Below are 19,700 nucleotides of genomic sequence, written 5' to 3' on the forward strand. Positions count from 1 at the left end.
GTGAAAATAGCATTTAGTATGACAGGGTCTATGGATTACAATTTACCTTTTACTTTCTAATTAATGTAAGGGTCACCCCCCTCCCCAAGGTATCTACTCTTCACCCAAAAGAAAGAAAATTTTAAAGACTCTATTTGCCTTACATTTTCTACATGGAAATGATTTGTGTTTTCTATTTGATTTCTTTTCTATTTAAAAGTTACCCAAAAGGGTATGTAAAATATGGCAAACATCATTAAAAATGGCTTACACATTAAGTATTTTTAACTACAAAAAAGACATTCAACAGTCCAGGAAGTGATATATAATTTGGACATTATTAAACTGATAGGTGTAGATTTTTGAAAATGTAATTTATGTATTGTTACCCATTGACACTAAAACTTAAAGATTTAAAAACAAGTAAAAATATAGACCTTATATGAAAGATGAACTGCAAATATTTGCATATGTAAACATAATGATTAAAATGTACTGACAGGTTTGTGGTAAATAAAATTTCATACTAAGATACTATAGTTTTTGTTACATAAATGATGTAAAAACAGCATTAATTCCAGTGTGAGCACATAAATTGATATTCATGTAGATTTGATGGATTTAGACAGGCAGAAATTTTAAGGTCAATTCAAATTCCATGATAAGTTGTTCTGTACAATAACTGATCACACCAACCAAAGGTTTAATAAATTATTTTTGTTGTACACTGGAAGACTCATGTTTTTCTCAAGCTAGTGAATAAGAGCCCCATAATTAAGATTTATTGCCATTTTGTGGTGGGCTGAGGTCAACCAATTACGATGAAGCAAAGGGAGCCAATTGTTAATACAGGAATTATGAAAAAAAAAAGTTTCAGGGCAAGTTAATTTTTGGTGTTCTCTTAATATAATGACTTGAATCTAGAACCAATCCAGAGAAAGAAGAGGCTGGATTAAATCATTTGGAATTGACAATAAGACACTGCCTAGAAGGACATATGTTTGCAAACACGGGGTAAGACAATCATAACTCTGTGGCTTCAGTGGAATATTTTGGTGAGGGTTGTTCATATGTTTGCTTTATACTGAGTCATACATGGAAGGAGGAGAATACGAATATGAGAATCTCAAAGAAAAGAAGGATTCAAAATAAAATGTGAAGCATCTACAAATATGAGTTATGAAGTGGCCAGGAATACTCTTGTACCTAGGTGGCCAGGTGACTCTTGTGAAACAGGTGTGTTACAAATGTCATGTTATGTCATGTGAAATTACATAGACAGGTTGATGTGTGTCATCAAACCTATAAGTATATCCACATGTACATAGGTGATTAGGAATAGCTAAAATGATATACCAAAATATTAATAATGGTATTTCTTAAAGCCACAGCTCCTGCATCTTAGTTCCCCCTTGGTGATTCCCTCTTCACTACCCTGCCTTACAGCGGATTTTTTTTATTCATGTAAGGTTTTTAAGCCTTCATTTAAGACATTTACCAATTCCAATACCTGCCATACAGTAGTTATATTAGTTAACACAGAGAGCTATGCCATTTAAGACCTCCCTAGTGTTTTTCCAGATTTTCTGAATAAATGAAACAACTTCAATCATGACTAACAGCAAAAATCTGTGCCATAATCATTGACAAGTCAGACAGAAACCTCAGGCCTGGGTACCACTTTGTGATACCTCCTGGTGGCAATGATGGTATATGTGGGGGGCAAGATGCATACTTCCAACTTTGAATGTTGAAATTGCACGTGTATGAATTACCAACAACTAACCAATACTCTCTAGAGGCCCCACAAATTAGTTCACTGCAATGAACTGAATATGCCGTGAATACATCAAAGCTTCTGTTTATACTTCAATCATTGCAAAAGGATGATTATAAAGGTTATTAGTTCTTGCTAAGTGGTTTCACCTTGCCAATAGCTAGCATAAAATCATGCAGACCTTTTTTGTGTATATGTACGTTCACTTTAGTGTTCACATACTTTCAATTCTTTTTTTTTTAATAATAGAGAGTGAACCTAGAACCTTTCATGTGCATCCTTTACTTCTCTATTTAGAAACAGTAAGCTGCTCAAGCTAGCCTTGAACTCACTCTGTAGCCCACCCAGGCAGTCCTTGAACTGGAAATTCTCCTGCCTCATTCTCTCAAGTAGCTGGAACTACATGTCTGCACTACCAGTCCCAGCTCAGGCCATATCCTTGGTTTCTCAGCTGTAGGCATTGTAATTCAATGCCTACATAAGCGACATTGAGTATTTTCCCCCATGGCTTTTTTCCCTTAACACACCTAGACTTTCTGTGCTTCCATAATCCTAACTTCATAATCCTAACATTATAACAACACAATTTGGCTTAGAGTAGAATTCAGTGTTTCAGTGGATACTAAAATAGCTGGATAAGAATAGATACATGGATCGGCAGAAGCAGGCAAAAGAATTCTTGCTCAGGATTTTGTGGAAAGCCACTCAATTCTAAATATTCCCTTTTGTAAATTTTCTGCTATTACAACCAAATGCTTGGCTACTTTAAACACATCAAATATTCTTCTTCCGTTTCTTTGTCTTCCAGGACATCTTCATCTAGTTATTTCGCCTAATTACAAAGAGTTAACCAGATAACTCATACTTCATTGCTCTTTTCATTGGGCATTGATACAGGCTGGAAGTAAGCATTATATTGAATTTTTTAGGCACTACTTTGTTTTCTTCTACCTCTGAATGTTCTGTATAAGTAGAGCAGAATATCAGCTATTCATATTTTTAAGGTCTTTTAAAAAGGAACCAGTCCCCATTCCTTTGCTTTTCTGAAAGCTGAAAGCTTGTGAAACCCTCTTTCTACCCACTATATTCTGAGCTCTCAGATTTCAAATGAGACCTGCCCTGTGAGACCTGCTTCATGCTCTGGGCTGCCATCAGTAGGACTTTTAATGATAAATGTGTCATTCCTCTAGTGTGGAAGTTCTTGTGAATTACTCAAACTTCTTCCCCTCCCATTACTTGTCTGCTCTTGTCGCTTCATATTCCATCATCTGAATTTTCCCTTTACAATATTTTCTGAAATATGTCCTCTTTATTTACACGTTATACATTTATTTGCATTGTATATTGCTATATTTTGCGTTCTCATCTCCTCTTCTCCAGAATGCTTTTTGTACATGGAATTTCTTCCTTTACCTCTCTAAACATATTAATGATGTTTTCCTTTCCCATGTTTTCCTCTTCTTTCACTGACTGTTTCTTGCACATAGCTTATTTCTTTATTTGTTTGGAACTTCTCCATGTCTCAGGCTTTCTTCAGATATCTAGGAAATTGGGGTTGCCTGCTCATATTTAAGGCAGTGAAATGCTGCTCAGAAGCTCTGCATGTGTGCTTGGTGACTCGCTCATGGCTGTGAGCTTCACTGGCAGGCCTCTTCTCAGAAAATCCTAATGTCAGGATGCTGTTGTTTATTCTGGTGTACTGATTGCATTCCCCGGGGAAGACCTTCCTGGACTGTCGCCTGTTGATACCCAGAAGGCATTAGAGTAGGATGCTGGCCCCCACAGAATAGAAAGTAGGTCTCCACTGCCTGCTCTCTTGGAGGGCATCGGAGCTGCAGATTCTCTGTACCCAAAGCATGAGCTTTCACTTGGTAACCATAGTCTCACTATGATCCCCTCCCTCATTCAGAGACATCTTTGATTCTCTTTATTCTCTGTGCTTCTGTATCCGAAGATCACACTTCTCCTTGATGGTGAAGCAGCTAGCTAGCTATGTGGATTTGAGGAAGATATGTGGAGATTTAATGGCTTCAGAAGCAAAGTTTGTTAACCTTCTCCCCTTTTGACATGAATATTTTGAAGAAGACACTATGTAAATTGATCTACTGGCTTTCTTCAGTATTGATTTTCAATTCCATGTCCTACTGGCTTTCTTCAGTATTGATTTTCAATTCCATGTCCACAGATAACCAAGTCTTTCCCACTGGCATTCCAGCTTCGGGAATGATTTTGCTATTATCCCTTCCCTTTATAATTACAAAATTGATTGTGATTGTGTTTTTAAAAATCTACTTGTTTTTATTTTAATGGGGATATTCAGGTAGAATTGAGGTAAACTGGCCTGTTTAACTCATAATTTCTGTGAAGCTCTGATGAATTTATTTCTATTAAAACAACAATAAAATTATAGTATAGACCTGTAGTGCTGTCTACCTAGAAAGCCTAAGCAGGAAGCTCTTTATTATACAGAGTGAGTTCAAGGACAGCTATCTATTTTGAAGGCTGAGCCATGAAAGTCTCTGATTAATTAATGAGTTCAAGAACAATCTGGGCAATTTAGTGAGATCTTGTCTGGAAATAAGAGAGAAAATTAGGCTAGAGATACAGCTCAGTGGTAGAGTATGTGCTTACAACGTGCACTGCATTGGAGCAATCCCTTAGCTGCTGTTGTTTTTAACTAATTACTCTTTACTAATAATGAATGAGGTGATTAATTTGGGTGCCTTTATATCCCATATGTCAGCAGATAATATAACTAATGATTAGGAGGTAAAGTGGAACTTCAAAGACACAGAGGTATGAAAACACTGAGCCTCATTTTGTTTGCACATTGAGTTTCCATGTGCTCAGTTCAATGGATAACAGATAATGCTATTTAGTTTTAATTAAGCTTGACTTTCCATAATATGCATATGACTTGAAAGAATTTCTGTAAGGAAATGGTTTCTGCAAAGAAGTCACAGCATGGAACTAATAAGCAAGTGAGCAGGATGAAAGGTAAGAGAGGTTCTTTCCCCGACTCCTGAGATGGACACATGATGAAGATTTATTGAAGATCTAGTCAGAGGTAACCTGGGGAACTCAGAATTTCAATAACACAGAAATTATGGAGAAGAGTCTTTGAACTAGGGTTTCCATCCTTTGAGGCTACTAAAGGACCATGTTTCATATTGTGAATAGGAATATCAGTTTACAAAGCAACAGGGAGGTGCACAGGAGAGTTTTTAAATTTTAGCATTCAGGACACAGAGGCTCTTCAGTGTGAAAACATGCTATTTTTCAGCAATGCTTCAAAAAGATCATGATTTTTCATAGTACATGATTTACTTACAAACTTGTATTAAGTTAAATGCTAAATATTTGGAAGCTTCCCTTGCAATATTGTAGCTAAGAGAAAAAATATATGCGGAACTAGATAAAAGATGTTATTTCTATAGTGGTAAAATGCCTGAAATAATATGCAGATAATAGCATATTATCTATTTAGTATCATAACAAATCAAACTCCCTGTTTAACAATTTTAAATTAAGAACATTAAACATCATTTTGAAAAATATCCCACTAAACTGCATGCAAGAAGAAATCTGTATTAACCGTAAAACAAAGTGCAAGTGAGTTTAATATAAAGGAGTAACGTGTCTGACTTTGCTCAAGAGATTTCATTTATCTTGTTACAAAGGGAATTTGGAATGGAGGAAAATGCCCAAGGCTAGCTGTGTGAGGGGATGAATATAGGAAAACATTTATAATGCCTATAACCTCTGTAGAGAGAATGAAATATCAAGTTAAACTCAAGAAAACCACAAAATATCCTGAAATTTCCTGTCATAAGCACTTCAAAGCATAAATTGTCACTAACTTGTATGTTATGGGAAGTACGGTACTATAATTGAAAACTCTTGTAGGCAGCTACAGCCCTGAACTCAGAATTTCCTGTGGAGATTTCAAGGAAAATTAGCATTTCAACATTTAGAAGCATGAAACATGCAAGAAAATTGAGTAACAGCATGAGAAAGACCAGAAAATAAAAATGGTCAAAAAGAGATCAACAAAAACACCATAAGTTAAAGTTATTAAATACAGGATACTAAGTTTATTAGTCATTAATGACATTTTAGAAAGTTTTGAAATAGTAGTACAGAAAATGAGGTTATAAATGCATAATTTAAAACTTAGTGACAAGGTCCATTAATGAAGAATTGCTAAACTGTAGGAGGATTTCCCCAAATTATTTGTAAATAATCCACAAGTCCACAAGACATAGAAGAAAACAAAAGAGATGTCAGTAATTTTTGGAGACAAGGTTAATATGTTTAATTGGAGGGTGATCTAACTAGGATGATAGGGATAAAGATTGACAGTTGACTGCTTTTGTAAGAGACAGAACAGACTCAGGAAGAATACAGTCATATAAACATCAAATGATATTCTAAAGACACACATTTTTTCTCTTTTTCTCCCTCTCACTATCCCCCTCTCCCTCCCCCTTACACACCCACACATGCATATACACATATAACTCTAAAGTAATCAACGAGAAAAAACTACCTTTAAATAGTGAGCTGACTTCTTACAAAAAAAAAAGTTGTCAAAAGGCAATAGAAATTTAAAGTATGAGAATCCATAACTGCTCAAACATGTTTCAAGAATTACATGTCGCTTTCTATCAAACAAAAAAGTAGATTCAGCACCAAAAGACTTCTCTAAAGTACAATTTACTTCTAAACTTGACTAACACACCAATAAAATAGATTTCAAAGAAAAATTAATATTTAAAAGCACAATAAAAATATATTAGAAATGACAAAAGATGCACATGTAAATACTATAGAATATAAGTAACATTATTAAAAACTGCATGTTTTTTATTTATGTAAACTAGAACTACTTAAAGATGAAATAGAAAAATCTGAAGTGTCCCAAACCCAGGGCAATCAAAAGAATCCATTTGCCTTCCTTTCCTTCTTGTCCCTGCTAGCTACAGTCCAGAATGAGGGAGACAGTAGACCTACAATGGACTAAAAGCTTCAGTGCAGAGGTACAGGAAAAACAGAAAGTGAAGATCATTCTTGTTGAGGAACTACCACTGCAGCCTATTTCCATCTTCTTGAAATCCATTGTATTGTGGATATTTGCTGTAGTGTTCAAACCCATACACATAGAAAAAACAAGAAGAGAACACAGTTTTGGGATATGACTGTCTTTACCAAGGCATAGGGGGTCACTGTTTAAAGGAGAAACAGAACTAGATAAAAGATTCATGGAAATTTCTAAAATTTTTAATCATTATTTCTAAATCTGTTGTATATGTGTCATTTAAGTGCCTTAGAAGGTTCCATTACTTTATAAGATATGTATAAGTTATGAATTTTTACTCAAGATATGTTTTATAAAAACAAATTGTGATCCACGTAAACTTCCCCCAATTTAGGATGATGCATAGACATTCTTTGCTCCTGTTCTCAAGGAACAGTTCTAAAGTGAATAATTGGCTATGCAGAGCTTCTTTTAAGTTAGATCAACCTGTAATGCTTTCAATATGGTTGAGCATATGTTCTCTGCTCAATAATGATTTTACAATTCATGCAATGAAAAGTTTACTAGGAAAATTTACAATCAACAATAATTTAGCGATTCAGATGTTTTATTGAAACACAATGATGTATAGCTACCATGGGGTCTGGAACTTCAAATTTGGTTGAGATTAAAAAAAATAAATAAATCTAAAGTGAGCTCCTGAAAAGTAGATGAAATTCCTAGAGTGTATGCTTATCCCCTCTGTCCATGCACACATCCTCTGGAAACACCATCTCTCAGCCATGAGATTTTCACAAGTAGAAGGAAATGTCTAAGTTGAGTTAATGAGAACTGAGCAGCACTGGACTAGTACAGTAATTACACTAGTGACTGAATTTCAACTGGTCAAAGGGTTGGGGAGGAGTATTGAAGAAGCTTGGGTCTATAAAGCCACTGTAATTTAACTGAGAGTACCAACTTCATAGTCTAGGCCCAGGGGTTCTAAATGGCTCTGGCCTTACTTTGCAGAACAAACATGCTTCTCTCCTAATGTGAAGAACTGTGCTTATTACTATGCTTTTCAGGCTCTGGTTTCTTGGCAAATATTAAGAAGTGTTGTCTTCTAGAATTCAATTTTCAGCTGTAAGGATTTTCACTCTCAGACTAAACAACACCAAATTAAAAGCTTGATGCAATTTGTTCAAGGATATTTTTCTCTTAAACTTTTTACTTGTGAGGAACAACAAGTTATATTAAATGAATGAAAAACAATTATCTCAATTTTTTCCATACAAACATACTTATTTTCTAATTTCTTTCAACCAAAGATGCCTGAAGGTTTAGAGATTAAGAGAGTATAAATCTCTGAGCTATCTCTTTGAATAACACTAATGTTCACAGGCGGGGGGGGGGGGCAAAAGAACCAGTGGCTTCTTCCTTTGATGACAATGGTTTCAGTTCTGGATGCCTAGAACATACTTCTCATGAAAATCCTCTAAGTGGTGTTTGGTCTTCTAGCTGTCACATGGAACCTGAGAAACATCATCCTCAAGTATGCCAATACCTTTTGGGATCACCATTTCTCTTTCCAGTTCCTTTCTCTAAAAATATTACAGGCATGTTTAGAGAGCCATGTGGAATTCATGGGCCAGCTTTGTACCCATCACCTTCATTCTAGGGATCAGTAGGACACTTATTAATGCTTACGACTTTCCCTATAGTAAAAGGAGAACCTGGTGAGAAAAAAAAAATCTCCCTTACTAGGTATACAGCATAGGAACGTGCCCCTTAGATGTGAACATTATTAAATCTGATCTTGAAACCCAGGGGACAACTGAATACCAATCATGCTTAACTCCAGCCCACTGTAATCACCATCCCCAGTAATATTTATATCTTTTATGGCTTGTAGATAAGATCTGATGTCAAACTATACAAGGTTTATTTTAACCAACATAACACCCTATCTACCTCATGAAGAATGAAGACAAACAAAACATTATGAACTTAGATATGCCTTCTGTTTCATAACTAGATAAATTAGGCATGGATTCTTCCATATAATCAATCAGTGTCAAATTGTCTAATGTAAACCTGATGCAGAGCAGTTCTTTATAATTGCTTTGTAAACCACGTGGCTTGTTTATTCTTGAAAAGAGGGCTATATTTGTTAAGAATTAAAATAATTTTAGACTTGTAGGTTTTATTTTTGAGTGCCCATAGAAGCCAGGAAACTAGGAAAAGCTAATAGTGGGAAGGAGACAGTGAAGAAAGATTTTTTTTAAGGGAAGAGACAGCGGGGCACATATGGTATGAAGGCAGAAGGTGGACTAATCGGGAGAGTATGGATAAAGCAAAGAGGGGTGGAAGGGTAAGGCTGGTAAGGAGCTGGGAAAGGGAAAACTAACATTTAGGAGTCTTGAAAGAGCTATATACTATTTTATAAGACCACCCCTACCATCCCTCTGTGTGTGTGTGTGTGTGTGTGTGTGTGTGTGTGTGTGTGTGTATAAATGAACACTGGAGATATAGCTTAGCAATGAAGAATAGCATTGCTCTTGCAGAGGACCCAAGGTTCTTCCCTAACACCCACATCAGGCAGCTTATATCTGCCTGTAACTCCAGCTCCAGGGGAACTGACACCATATTCTGGCCTCTTCAGGCCCTGTGCACTCATGTGTACATATCCATATACTGAACACAGAAACACGGTATACATAATTAAATATAATAAAAAATTAGTCTTGAAAGGGGCTCAGAGTTGCCCTACATAGGGAGACAACGCTCTTCAAGACATAATAGGTTATCAAACAAAGAACCCAGTGTCATATGTGGCTCCCGGTAATTTGTTGGTCAGAGACATGTCATAGACCTCCAAAACAATACATTCTATAGACATTGCTCCTGGTTACTAAACAGAACCTAAAGATAAGACCCTATGGCTGATGATACAACACAGTTGGGGCACAGAATGTGGAGAAACCAAGCTGATAATGACCTGGAAGCTTCCTCCCTACTGGCTAGTTTTCATGGTAGTAAAAGGTGCTATTCAGCCTAGTGGGGAGAAAAATCATCAAGTCTTAACCCAGATGTGAAACCTGTGAGCCATACACAGCAATGACAAAGTTGAACAAGGTATGTTCATTGGATTGAGTGATGTGTATATTATGGGGATGGCCAACCATTTTTTTGTTGAATGTAAAGCCCACTTAAACAGGACAGAACTTATATATGGTACTCCAAACAAGCCTGGATGGGCATTATTATTATTATTATTATTATTATTATTATTATTATTATTATTATTATTATTATGCTTATAAAGAATAACCCATTGTTATTATTTTGTTGTTATTACTATTATTTTCCTAAATGGACATAATATCTAATGATCCTCTAAATCCCCATAAATGAGTATGATTCTCAGCCCTCCTCATAGGAGCTCCTCCATCCCCGATGGACCAGGGTTAATATAGAGACTCACCACTGGCCAAAGGGCAGAGCATAAGTAACTGAAGGGCTCATCTCCAAATGTGACATATTTATCACATCCTCCTTCCCAGAGGAAGAGTCAGAGGTTAGGGAGGACTGTTGCGAAACAGTGTTTTCTGGATGTATCAGGAACTCAGGAACTCACAATAGCTGTAGCTACTTATGTAAGATCTGCAGAAGATCAAGGCAGTAAAAATCCCAGAATCAATGGGGGAGGAGCTTATGAGGCCAATCACTGCCTGAGAAACTCTTGGCAGCTGATAGCTGCTCAAAGGGGAGAGTTTTCTTCAATGTAGTTCCAGCTCCACTGGGTGGCCCTACATTCGTGCTAATGGACACTAATTTGATTCAGTGGTTTGTTTTTAGAGGGAGGGGTATGAAATTGGTTAAGAGACATAGTTGGGCTGAGAGTTTGGGAAGGAAGAGGAATGGGGGGGGAGATAACAGGCGATATGATCAAAATATTTTACATAAACGTATGAAAATTTCAAAGAATAAATAAAAATATATTCTATAGATACAAAGACATGTTTGTTCTCTTTTTTCTAAAAGCCCATTCTACAGCAAAAAAACCCACATATTTCCATTTTAAAGTATTAGGGTCTGAGGAGACCATAGAATCAGCACTAGCTTGCTAAAGGCATCTCTGAGCAAGTTACCGGCCATATGTACATTTTTTATTCCTTCTGTTTAGACTTGCTAGTTTTCAAGAGCATATGCAAAGTTCATTTTCCAATATATGCTTCTATAACACACCTGCCTCGCTATTAATTTTTAATGTCTTATAAGGAATAGTTCTATCCTTGAAGATAATAGTATTTCATAAATATATGTGAAGTTTTCCCATTTTAAAAAAAAAAAAAACTTCAGGTAGACACAGCTAGTGGTTTAAGCCTTATCTTGCATTTATTTTCTCTTTCCATAGAACTCTCTCTTCTTGAAATTTTTATGAACAACAATAATGTTCCCTTTCCCACTGAGCTGCATGCTAATGTATCATACGTCCCAAAGAGGGCTTGCTCTCCTCTTCTTAATGCCATAGTTACTGTAGGACTGTTTCTAAGTAGGATTATTTTCAGCAGTCTTGGGTAATTCAGCTTCTGGTGCGATGCAGTATAGTGTTTTTATATTGATTTATTCTAAGGAAATGAGTTATATGGTGCCATTCAGCAAGTTCTCCTTCCTCTCCTCAACCACGGCTCCCTTGCCTGTATTTGACAGTAGCAACTCATGAATTCCACTCATGATTTTTTAATGGCAACAGGAACACAAAAATTACATGATCACTTGTAATTATATGGATAAAGGTATTCTAAGTCGACAACCTGAAGAAACAGGGATGATGCTAATAAGAACCAGTATAACAGGTCAACAAGATCTAGTAAACACTGAGAGAGTATTATACAAGTAGAACTGTGTTTCTTTAAACTCAGTTGTATAATTGCCACTAAGATTCTAGCAAAATGACAAAAGTAATGATACTGATTTACAGAGCCTAAAATATCTGGATGTGTCTAAAAAGGCTTATTTTATATAACACGTATGTATCCAATTACAGTTGTCTATCTAAAAGGGCTTATTTTATATTAGAGGCATGTATCCAATTACAGTTCTAATGTAATTCGTGTACAAGTATTTAAAAGGAATCAAATGTAATGTACCTTTTCTGTCTCCACCTTGCTTGAAACTTTCCCTGTGTCATTGCTGCTTCTGAAACATAAATTGGCCCAGTTTGTAATTTCATTAATATGTAATTTGGAAAATTTTTATAAAAATATCAATAGTCTTTACCCTGGAACTGGTTTTGTTTTCTCTTTTCTCTCATTTGTTTCTTGTTCAATAACAGTTTCTGTAAAAATATTAAATAAAAGAAAAACCATTTAAATAAAGAGTTACTATTGGGTCTGCATGTGTGTATGCATAGATATGTATGTGCACAGTGTGTATGTATGCATATTTATGCATTAGCAGATGGAAGAACTATTTGAAATTAAAAGTAAATAAAGTCACATTATACCTATATAACATTGCTTTTTTTATAAGCACAAATATCCTATAACATCTTCCATTGCATCAGGACAGTTCATGAGAACAAGAAATGCCAGTGTTGGAATTTATGCTGTATTGTACTCAAATAGGATTTAGGAGTTAAAGTTAAAGATCTATAATCTATGCAGGAAAGCCATTCAGGTAAAGGAAAGTAACCTGGATATCTACTGGATACGACAGTGTTCCATTGGACTGGCTGGAGGTACAAAGGCATCCTTCCTATGCCAGAGAATATATCTAGCAGTTAATCTAAAGTAACATATTTGTAGAAATCATTTGGATAGATAATGGGGACTACAAAAACAGTGAGGGTAAATGCATCTCATGCATTTATGCATATGTAATTCAAAATATAACCCATCATTCTTTAATTTATGCCTACCGCCCAAAATGACTAGACCCCACTGTGGCCATATCAATACATGATACCATCAACTTCCAGTCCATGGGCGGCAGATTCATTGAAATAAGTCATCTGAGTGGCCTCGGCCTCTGCTTCAGCACTGATGATCTGCTGTGCCACAGCCTCCACGATGGGCATCACCATGGCAGCAGTAGAGGTGTTGCTAAGCCACATAGATAAGAAGGCAGTACTGCTCATGAACCCCAACGTCAGCCTGAAATGAGAGGGGCTTTAGTGTGGAGCTGTGCTATCTAGCTCATGTAGCCCTCTGTATCCAACTGTAGAGGATATTGTCCACAAGTTTGGAACTATGTGTTTACTAACACAGAAGATACAGTTTCTGCCCAGGTGGGGAACTCTAAGGGTAGATAGAAAGGTAGAATCAAGGTAAAACATGCAAGTGTTGAGTTACTAAGATATATATGACTTGAAGGTTAGTAGGAGAACATTGTTCCCAAAATAACACAAATGATTAAATTTACACCTAACTGCAAACTGGTATATAACACAATGGGGTGCAGTGGTATTGGGATACTTGAGTACTTTGTTATGGATGGCTACTTGTCTTTAGACACAAGTATGAGAGTCTCTTGCTTTTTATTTTAACCTATGGCTGTTTCTCTGTTTGTTGGTATGTGCAGCAAACAGAACCAGGAATGGAATTAATATTTATAAACATTCCATTTATTTATTCATTCTGGTTCGATATATAGTGGGTGGAAAAAATGGTTACAATCACTCCATAAAATGAAGTTTCAGAATTTTCTATAGATTCTTTTATTTATGCTCTCTTGAACCTAGCATTTCCTCCTGTTGTCAAGAATTAGATTTATTGCTTGTCTTCTCATAAATAGAGTAATTTATCCTTAAAACAACAAATCTAAGACTTTGAGATTTAAACCATTCCTATAAACTTTCAAAAAGTACTTGGAGCAGGGGGAATTTGATCTGGTAGGAGACCCCGCAAATCATCCAGAAGCAGATTTTTCTATGAAGTATCAATTAGAGAACCTTCTTTCTTTTGAAAATAGATCTATATAAACAATTCTATAGCATGTTTCAGACTTGAGCATGGTGAAACTTTCTATGTGTGAAACAACATAAAATATTTTAGAAATCTATTTGAACAAGAAGTAAATGTTAATTTAAAGAATGAAAAATTTTAACATAAATTATCTGTAAAAGCTGTAGTTATTCCATATTAAAAAAAATACTAGCATCAGGTAAAGCTTTTGCTGATAGAAATGCCTTAAACTAAAGAGCCATATAGTGATGTAACATACAGGAGTCTTGCCTTACTGTGCAGCGTGTTATCCACTCTCCTGGAGTAATGACAAACAAGATAATCAAGGGAAAGATTTCTATGATAGCCAAGAGGAAGAGACACTATTCCACTGTATTTGCAAAATAAATATATTATACAGAAATATATTTGTGTAAAAAGTTTTCTAAGCAACATATTTTGTCAAATTTGTTACATATGTGTCATATAGATATATACACACAGAGAGAAGTGTACATGAATATACACACATAGTATTAGTATTTTAGCAAAGAAATTTACTCCTTAATGGTAAACAGAGGGTCTTCTCTGCCCTTGAAGAAATTATGCAACAGAAGTCAAGTTTTTTTCTTATTTTCCAAAGGATGATAAGAAGGGAAAAAACCACCTAAGGCTTTAAAGTAAAACATTATGCAAATCATTATGACACTGGAAATGTTCCTTAGCTGATGTTCGTGTTTATAACAAGAGGTGGAATAGAACCTAAATAGACAATTAATTTAATGGAATAAAAAACATTCATTTCAGTGATGGGAAATCAGTCAAATGAGTAATTTCACATATAGAAGAAAAATTTCAATTGATTGTTTCACTTTGTAATGCTTGATTTGAAAAGAAAAATGTGTTCACCTTGAAATTTTTCTGCACAGATTTGTATTCTGTCAGTAATGTCTTTGCCTTTGGTTCAGAACATCCTCCCTGTTGATAAAGGATGCTCTCGACTGAGTTTTGAATGTGTAATCAGCCAAATAAACAAAGTGGGATTGAAATCTACTCTGAAGATATCAATCTCCTTTGTTGAGGTTCAAGGCTCCTCTCATCTTTGACTCCAGTGTTGCATTAAAGGTGAGAGGGTTGTGTGCATTATTCCAGTCTCCCTGAAATTTGACCTGCAGTGAAAGGAAAGTTGGGTTTTTTTCCTCCTACTCGCCCAGCACGCTTCATATCCCTTTCATATTTTCACAGTCACCCTTCTACCCAAGCCGTTTTCTGCATTGCTTATTTGTTATTTGTTCTACACAAAATGGCCTACTTGGGATATATGGATGAAGTGAATGTAGCACTTACCAGGCTGGATTCACACCCACCATCATCACCATCCTCAGAGCGATCCTTTTGTGCAAATTCCATTTCTCTATTGACGTTGCTAAACAGATGACTCCAATTAACAGCAGATGAAAGTCTTTGAAATAAGCAGAGGCTACCTGAAATTGCAGTTAAGTCCATGATTATGTATCTTGGTTGGGAGAATGATGTACAACAAAGACACTCATAGGGTGCTACTCTTAACTGTGACCTTCAACTATGTAATTTTCTATTACGTGTCAAAGGACATGCAAATGTGTTTGAATATAAATTTAAAATTCATCCATAGCTTTGCTCAGAAATAGTGCTTTTAAAAAGCATGCAGAGAAATATACAGATACAGGCCACTAGATTTTTAAATATAAGAGTCACTTCATACAAATGGTCCTATTCTATAATTTATTAATCTATAAAGTGATGTTGCTTTTAAGATGTCCTAAAGTAGAATGCCAATAACTGACATGTCAGAAAATTCCACATCAGTCTCTACCTGAGGGGGCCCAGCCCCAGTGGTGGCCAGGTCCCAGAAAGGGAAGGATGAGACAGGAAAGATGGTGGAGAGAATACTGTAGCCTGACTAGCCTCCAGGATGATTCTTTACTTATATAGAAGCAAGGATAGATTCATGTTGTTCCAAAACACAGATCATACAAGTTTTGTTTCCAGACATGTGTTTAACTTTTTTTCTTTTGTATATCTGGGGTCATAAGTTTAGTCAACATTGAAACCTTGACAGAGCAGAGATATCTTTTACAATAATTTTTACACATCCACCCTACAACCTAATTTTTAAGAATCTGGAAGCATATGAGAGCCTGTTCTCAGGATGATACCTTTTGTGGCTTCAAGGATGCTCGACCAAAAGGAAATCTTCAAGCCAGCCCAGGCAGATTGCCATGATCCAAGCAATGTATGACTAACTCTTAATGGTCAGAGTGCCCGAGATGCTGAATTTATTATTCAATTTCTGGCATGATATAGCGTTTTACATTTTGTATCTTTATAGAATTTATTTATATGTTTAACCCTATAACCATTTTGTCCCTTGGTCACAAAACACCACAGTGACCCTGCAGGAGCTGACTTTTCCAAGAGAGGGAAGTCCTGACACCTCACTCTTTTGTCATCTTTCTATGCCATTCTTTGCCCATCAATATAAAACCCTGTGTAAGGCAGAGGTAACTTAGCTGACCTAACTTTGTTGCTGTGTATGCCACATAACCACCTGAGTGTACAGTGGGAAGAGGCTTGCAATCTGATCTATGGGCAACTCCTCAGCCCACTGAATCTTGTAGACTTCTTTAAAGTTCACTCTGTTTTGATTATCTTGGTCCCAAGTAAGCACATGGGCAGATGTTTCAAGAATAATATCTCAGAGCCTCATGAAGAGACGTTTGGCTTCTTTATGGGTCACAACCTCCAAGGCTTAAGGAAAGCCTTGAACTAGATAAGGATATCTCCCTAAAAGCAGGAAGGCTGCTATTCTCAGGACATTCCAGGTGAAGCATAGATGTAGCACTCCTGGGAAAAGGTATAAATGATTCATAACAAAACTTCCATCAGTTCAATATCCTCAAGTTGTACAAATATTAAATATCCCCAAGTATGCAACAGGCAGAAATCAAAACCAACAGTGGCACAGCGACCATCTTGAGGCTTGGCAGGATCTTTGTCAAGCAGCCATTCTGGCTTTATGACTTTTGCCATTGTCATCAGATATGGCTGCATCACCCTTCCAAATCTTCATCCTCACTAACCCAAATGTACATCTTCATCTCTTCCTGTTTATTGTATATTTAAAAAGTCATTTCTGAAGGCCACATTTTAAACCATTTTCACTTAGCATCACTCAGAGAGGAGCACAGTGTCCAGCACTTTGAGCAATCGTTTGCCAGAGTAATTTCAAAGAATTTCCAATATGTGGAGTACAAATCTCACAACTCCATGAAAATTGTGTATGTTCAATTGAGTTAAAATACCAACTCTTAAAATACTAGATTCCCACCCTTCATAAAAACCTTAGATGATAATTTACCTTACGTTTTTTTTTTTTAAAAAAGAGGCCTAGAATACCACCAATTTTCAGAATTTTAGTATTAATAAATTCACTTGAAATGTGTTAGAAGAAAGCCTCTTATGCAACTCATATTTGTGAGTACAAATGTAAGGAAATGATGTATAAAATTGAATCCCAATGCTACGCTGAAAGGAGATTGTCAGAGAAAATATCCTTCTAATCTTCTGCCAATATGGGGTTCTAATGCCATGAAAGATAGAGAGAAAAGAAAATGAGTTCTGTTGATAATTTTGTTGTTTTGAATAATATCTTCATCCACGTGCCTGTCATCCATCCTAAAACTTTAAAGGAACAAAGGATGTGACATCACTGTCTGACAACATGAATGCATTGAAGGTGGGCTAAATGAGTTGAGTTGGGCACAGGGAAACAAATGTTGTCAGTTCTCATAGGTGGAAACTAAGGCATGATTTCATAGAAGCAGAGAGAATGGTGACCATAGATGTTACAATGTGGAGCAGAAAGAAGGAAGCTTAGAGGGTGAGTACCACAAACTATTAGAACAGAGGTTTAAACTCAAATATGCTAAAGCACAATAGGTTCACTAGAGTTCACAACAACTGATTATTTCTTTTTAAGAAAAACTATAAGAGAAGAATTCAAAGATTTGCCACCCAAAGAAATGACAACCATTTGAGGAACAGGAAAATCTCTAATCTGAGAAAAAAAAGGAAAGAAATGGGTTCTTCCCCCTGTAAACTTCTTCAGTGATGAGACATCTGGGGTTTCTAAGTAGGTCCTGCTGTCTTTCTGGACATGCCCTCCCCTACTTTTCTTTGCCATTCCTTAGGACTTCTTTCTTAAGTCCATGCTCCTGGTCTTACCAGTGACACCACATGTCCTCTAGCTTCAGTAAATAATATTAAATAAATTAAAGAGGAAGTGAAGGAAATTATTCCTAAGTTCCTATGTTCCAAATGTGTTTATTCTGTTCTAAGCCTTCCAGCCACCAAACTCTGTGACATTACCTGGCAATAACCCCTTTAGTATATTGATTTTCTAGTGTGTCTATACTTGTGAACATTTTCTTCCCACAATAGTTTGTTCCTTGCTCTTTGAGAAATTTTTCTTGCCTACTACTTTGAAATGTTTTAAATCTGTTCTCACAATTGCATTTACTCTAGAAAGTGCCATTCGTGTTCTTATTTCACACATCCAACAGCAAATCCTGGAGATGTAATTCCTATCTCGGCATGACTAATATACGTACTATCTTATATAGTAGAGATAAACTACATACTTTCTGAATGAGTGGTGAGTATAACACTGTGCACTTTGTATCCTCTCACAGAAGTTCAGGTTCCAGAATATGAACCCAACAGACGCTTTCATTTTCCACAAACATCTAAAAAAGCACAATAATTCAAAATGACACCCATTTTCTCAACCCAAATATCCTACACGTTCTTCCTCTTGTTTCCTGCTTAATGAAGAATAAAGCTACATATACTCTGTTGTCTAAGATAAATTTCAGAAATATTGACAATTCCCCTTTCATTTCTAGTATATGTATCCCATTCCCTTTATATTCTACATATTTTTAAGTGCATTAAGTCTTCTCTATTTACACATAATTATCTTAAGGTACCTATCGTCTTTTTTAACCCACCATATACCATCATTTAGTCACTTTCTAAAGTGTGAGTCTAGCCATGTTATTAGCCTTTCTATATTCTTTCAGTTAATTCTGTGGTATCAGGGACAAAATCCTTTATTGTCTTATTGTCATACATAACACTTCAAACTTCAAGCTCATTTTGTCTTCCCAGTACAATCTCTTACCACCTCACTCAACTGCTTCTTACATATAACTTTCCCCAAACACAAAAATAATTTGGTATTTGTTTCCAATTTAAGCTGAAATAGACTTTCTGCATTTCTTACAAATTTTTAATCTTCATTCATGGGTTAAAATAGATGGTAAATCTCCAAAGATTCCTTCTCTGAGACCCTAAGTCTCAGACTGCATGGTATTTCTCCATGTTATGATAAAAAAAAACCAGTGCCTATTATGTTGATTTTTGCACATAATTTCCCTTTCAACAGACCAGATAATTTTGAAGATAGAATGAATTACATTGATCAGGTAGTTATGAACTTAGCATGTATGCAGCACATATGGTTTGTGTTTAATAGATATTTAATTACCAAGTCCCAATGTTCAAGAATCTTATAAGTTATTAAATGAAATGAAGCAAGTTAGCAAAGAAAGCAAGACAGTGTCATGGGTACATGGGAATTACTTCTTCAAGACATAATTAACTTTCAAAGAGAAAGTAAAGTAAGTGACCGCTCTTTCCTAGGAAATGTGTAAATTCATTGTGCAAGACATGATACTCGAGATTTGAAAAATGATTACCTCTCCTCGAGTTTGGCTTATGGAAAAACTCAACAACTTTATCAACATAATGCTATTGTTCCCCAAACCATATATACCAGACTGTAACATGAACATAATAATGGCTCTACTTTTTTATAAAAGAGCATAATAGAAGCTTCTTCCTCCTTTACCATAAGTGAACCATCAAGACAATATCT

The 19,700-nt window shown here is 35.9% G+C and overlaps 1 protein-coding gene across 1 annotated transcript in view; it reads right to left on the reverse strand.

Moving 5' to 3' along the window:
* Positions 1-19,700, reverse strand: part of Slc13a1 (solute carrier family 13 member 1) — a 77,733-nt gene that overhangs the window by 36,280 nt on the left and 21,753 nt on the right. The window contains exons 3-6 of the mRNA XM_051175761.1: positions 15,068-15,204; positions 12,744-12,931; positions 12,057-12,114; positions 11,927-11,975 (exon numbers count right to left, since the gene is read on the reverse strand). Of these exons, the coding sequence (XP_051031718.1) occupies positions 11,927-11,975; positions 12,057-12,114; positions 12,744-12,931; positions 15,068-15,204 (432 nt within the window). The remainder of the gene's footprint in view (positions 1-11,926; positions 11,976-12,056; positions 12,115-12,743; positions 12,932-15,067; positions 15,205-19,700) is intronic.

This window comes from Phodopus roborovskii, unplaced genomic scaffold (assembly GCF_943737965.1).
Source record: "Phodopus roborovskii unplaced genomic scaffold, PHOROB, whole genome shotgun sequence".
Taxonomy (NCBI): domain Eukaryota; kingdom Metazoa; phylum Chordata; class Mammalia; order Rodentia; family Cricetidae; genus Phodopus; species Phodopus roborovskii.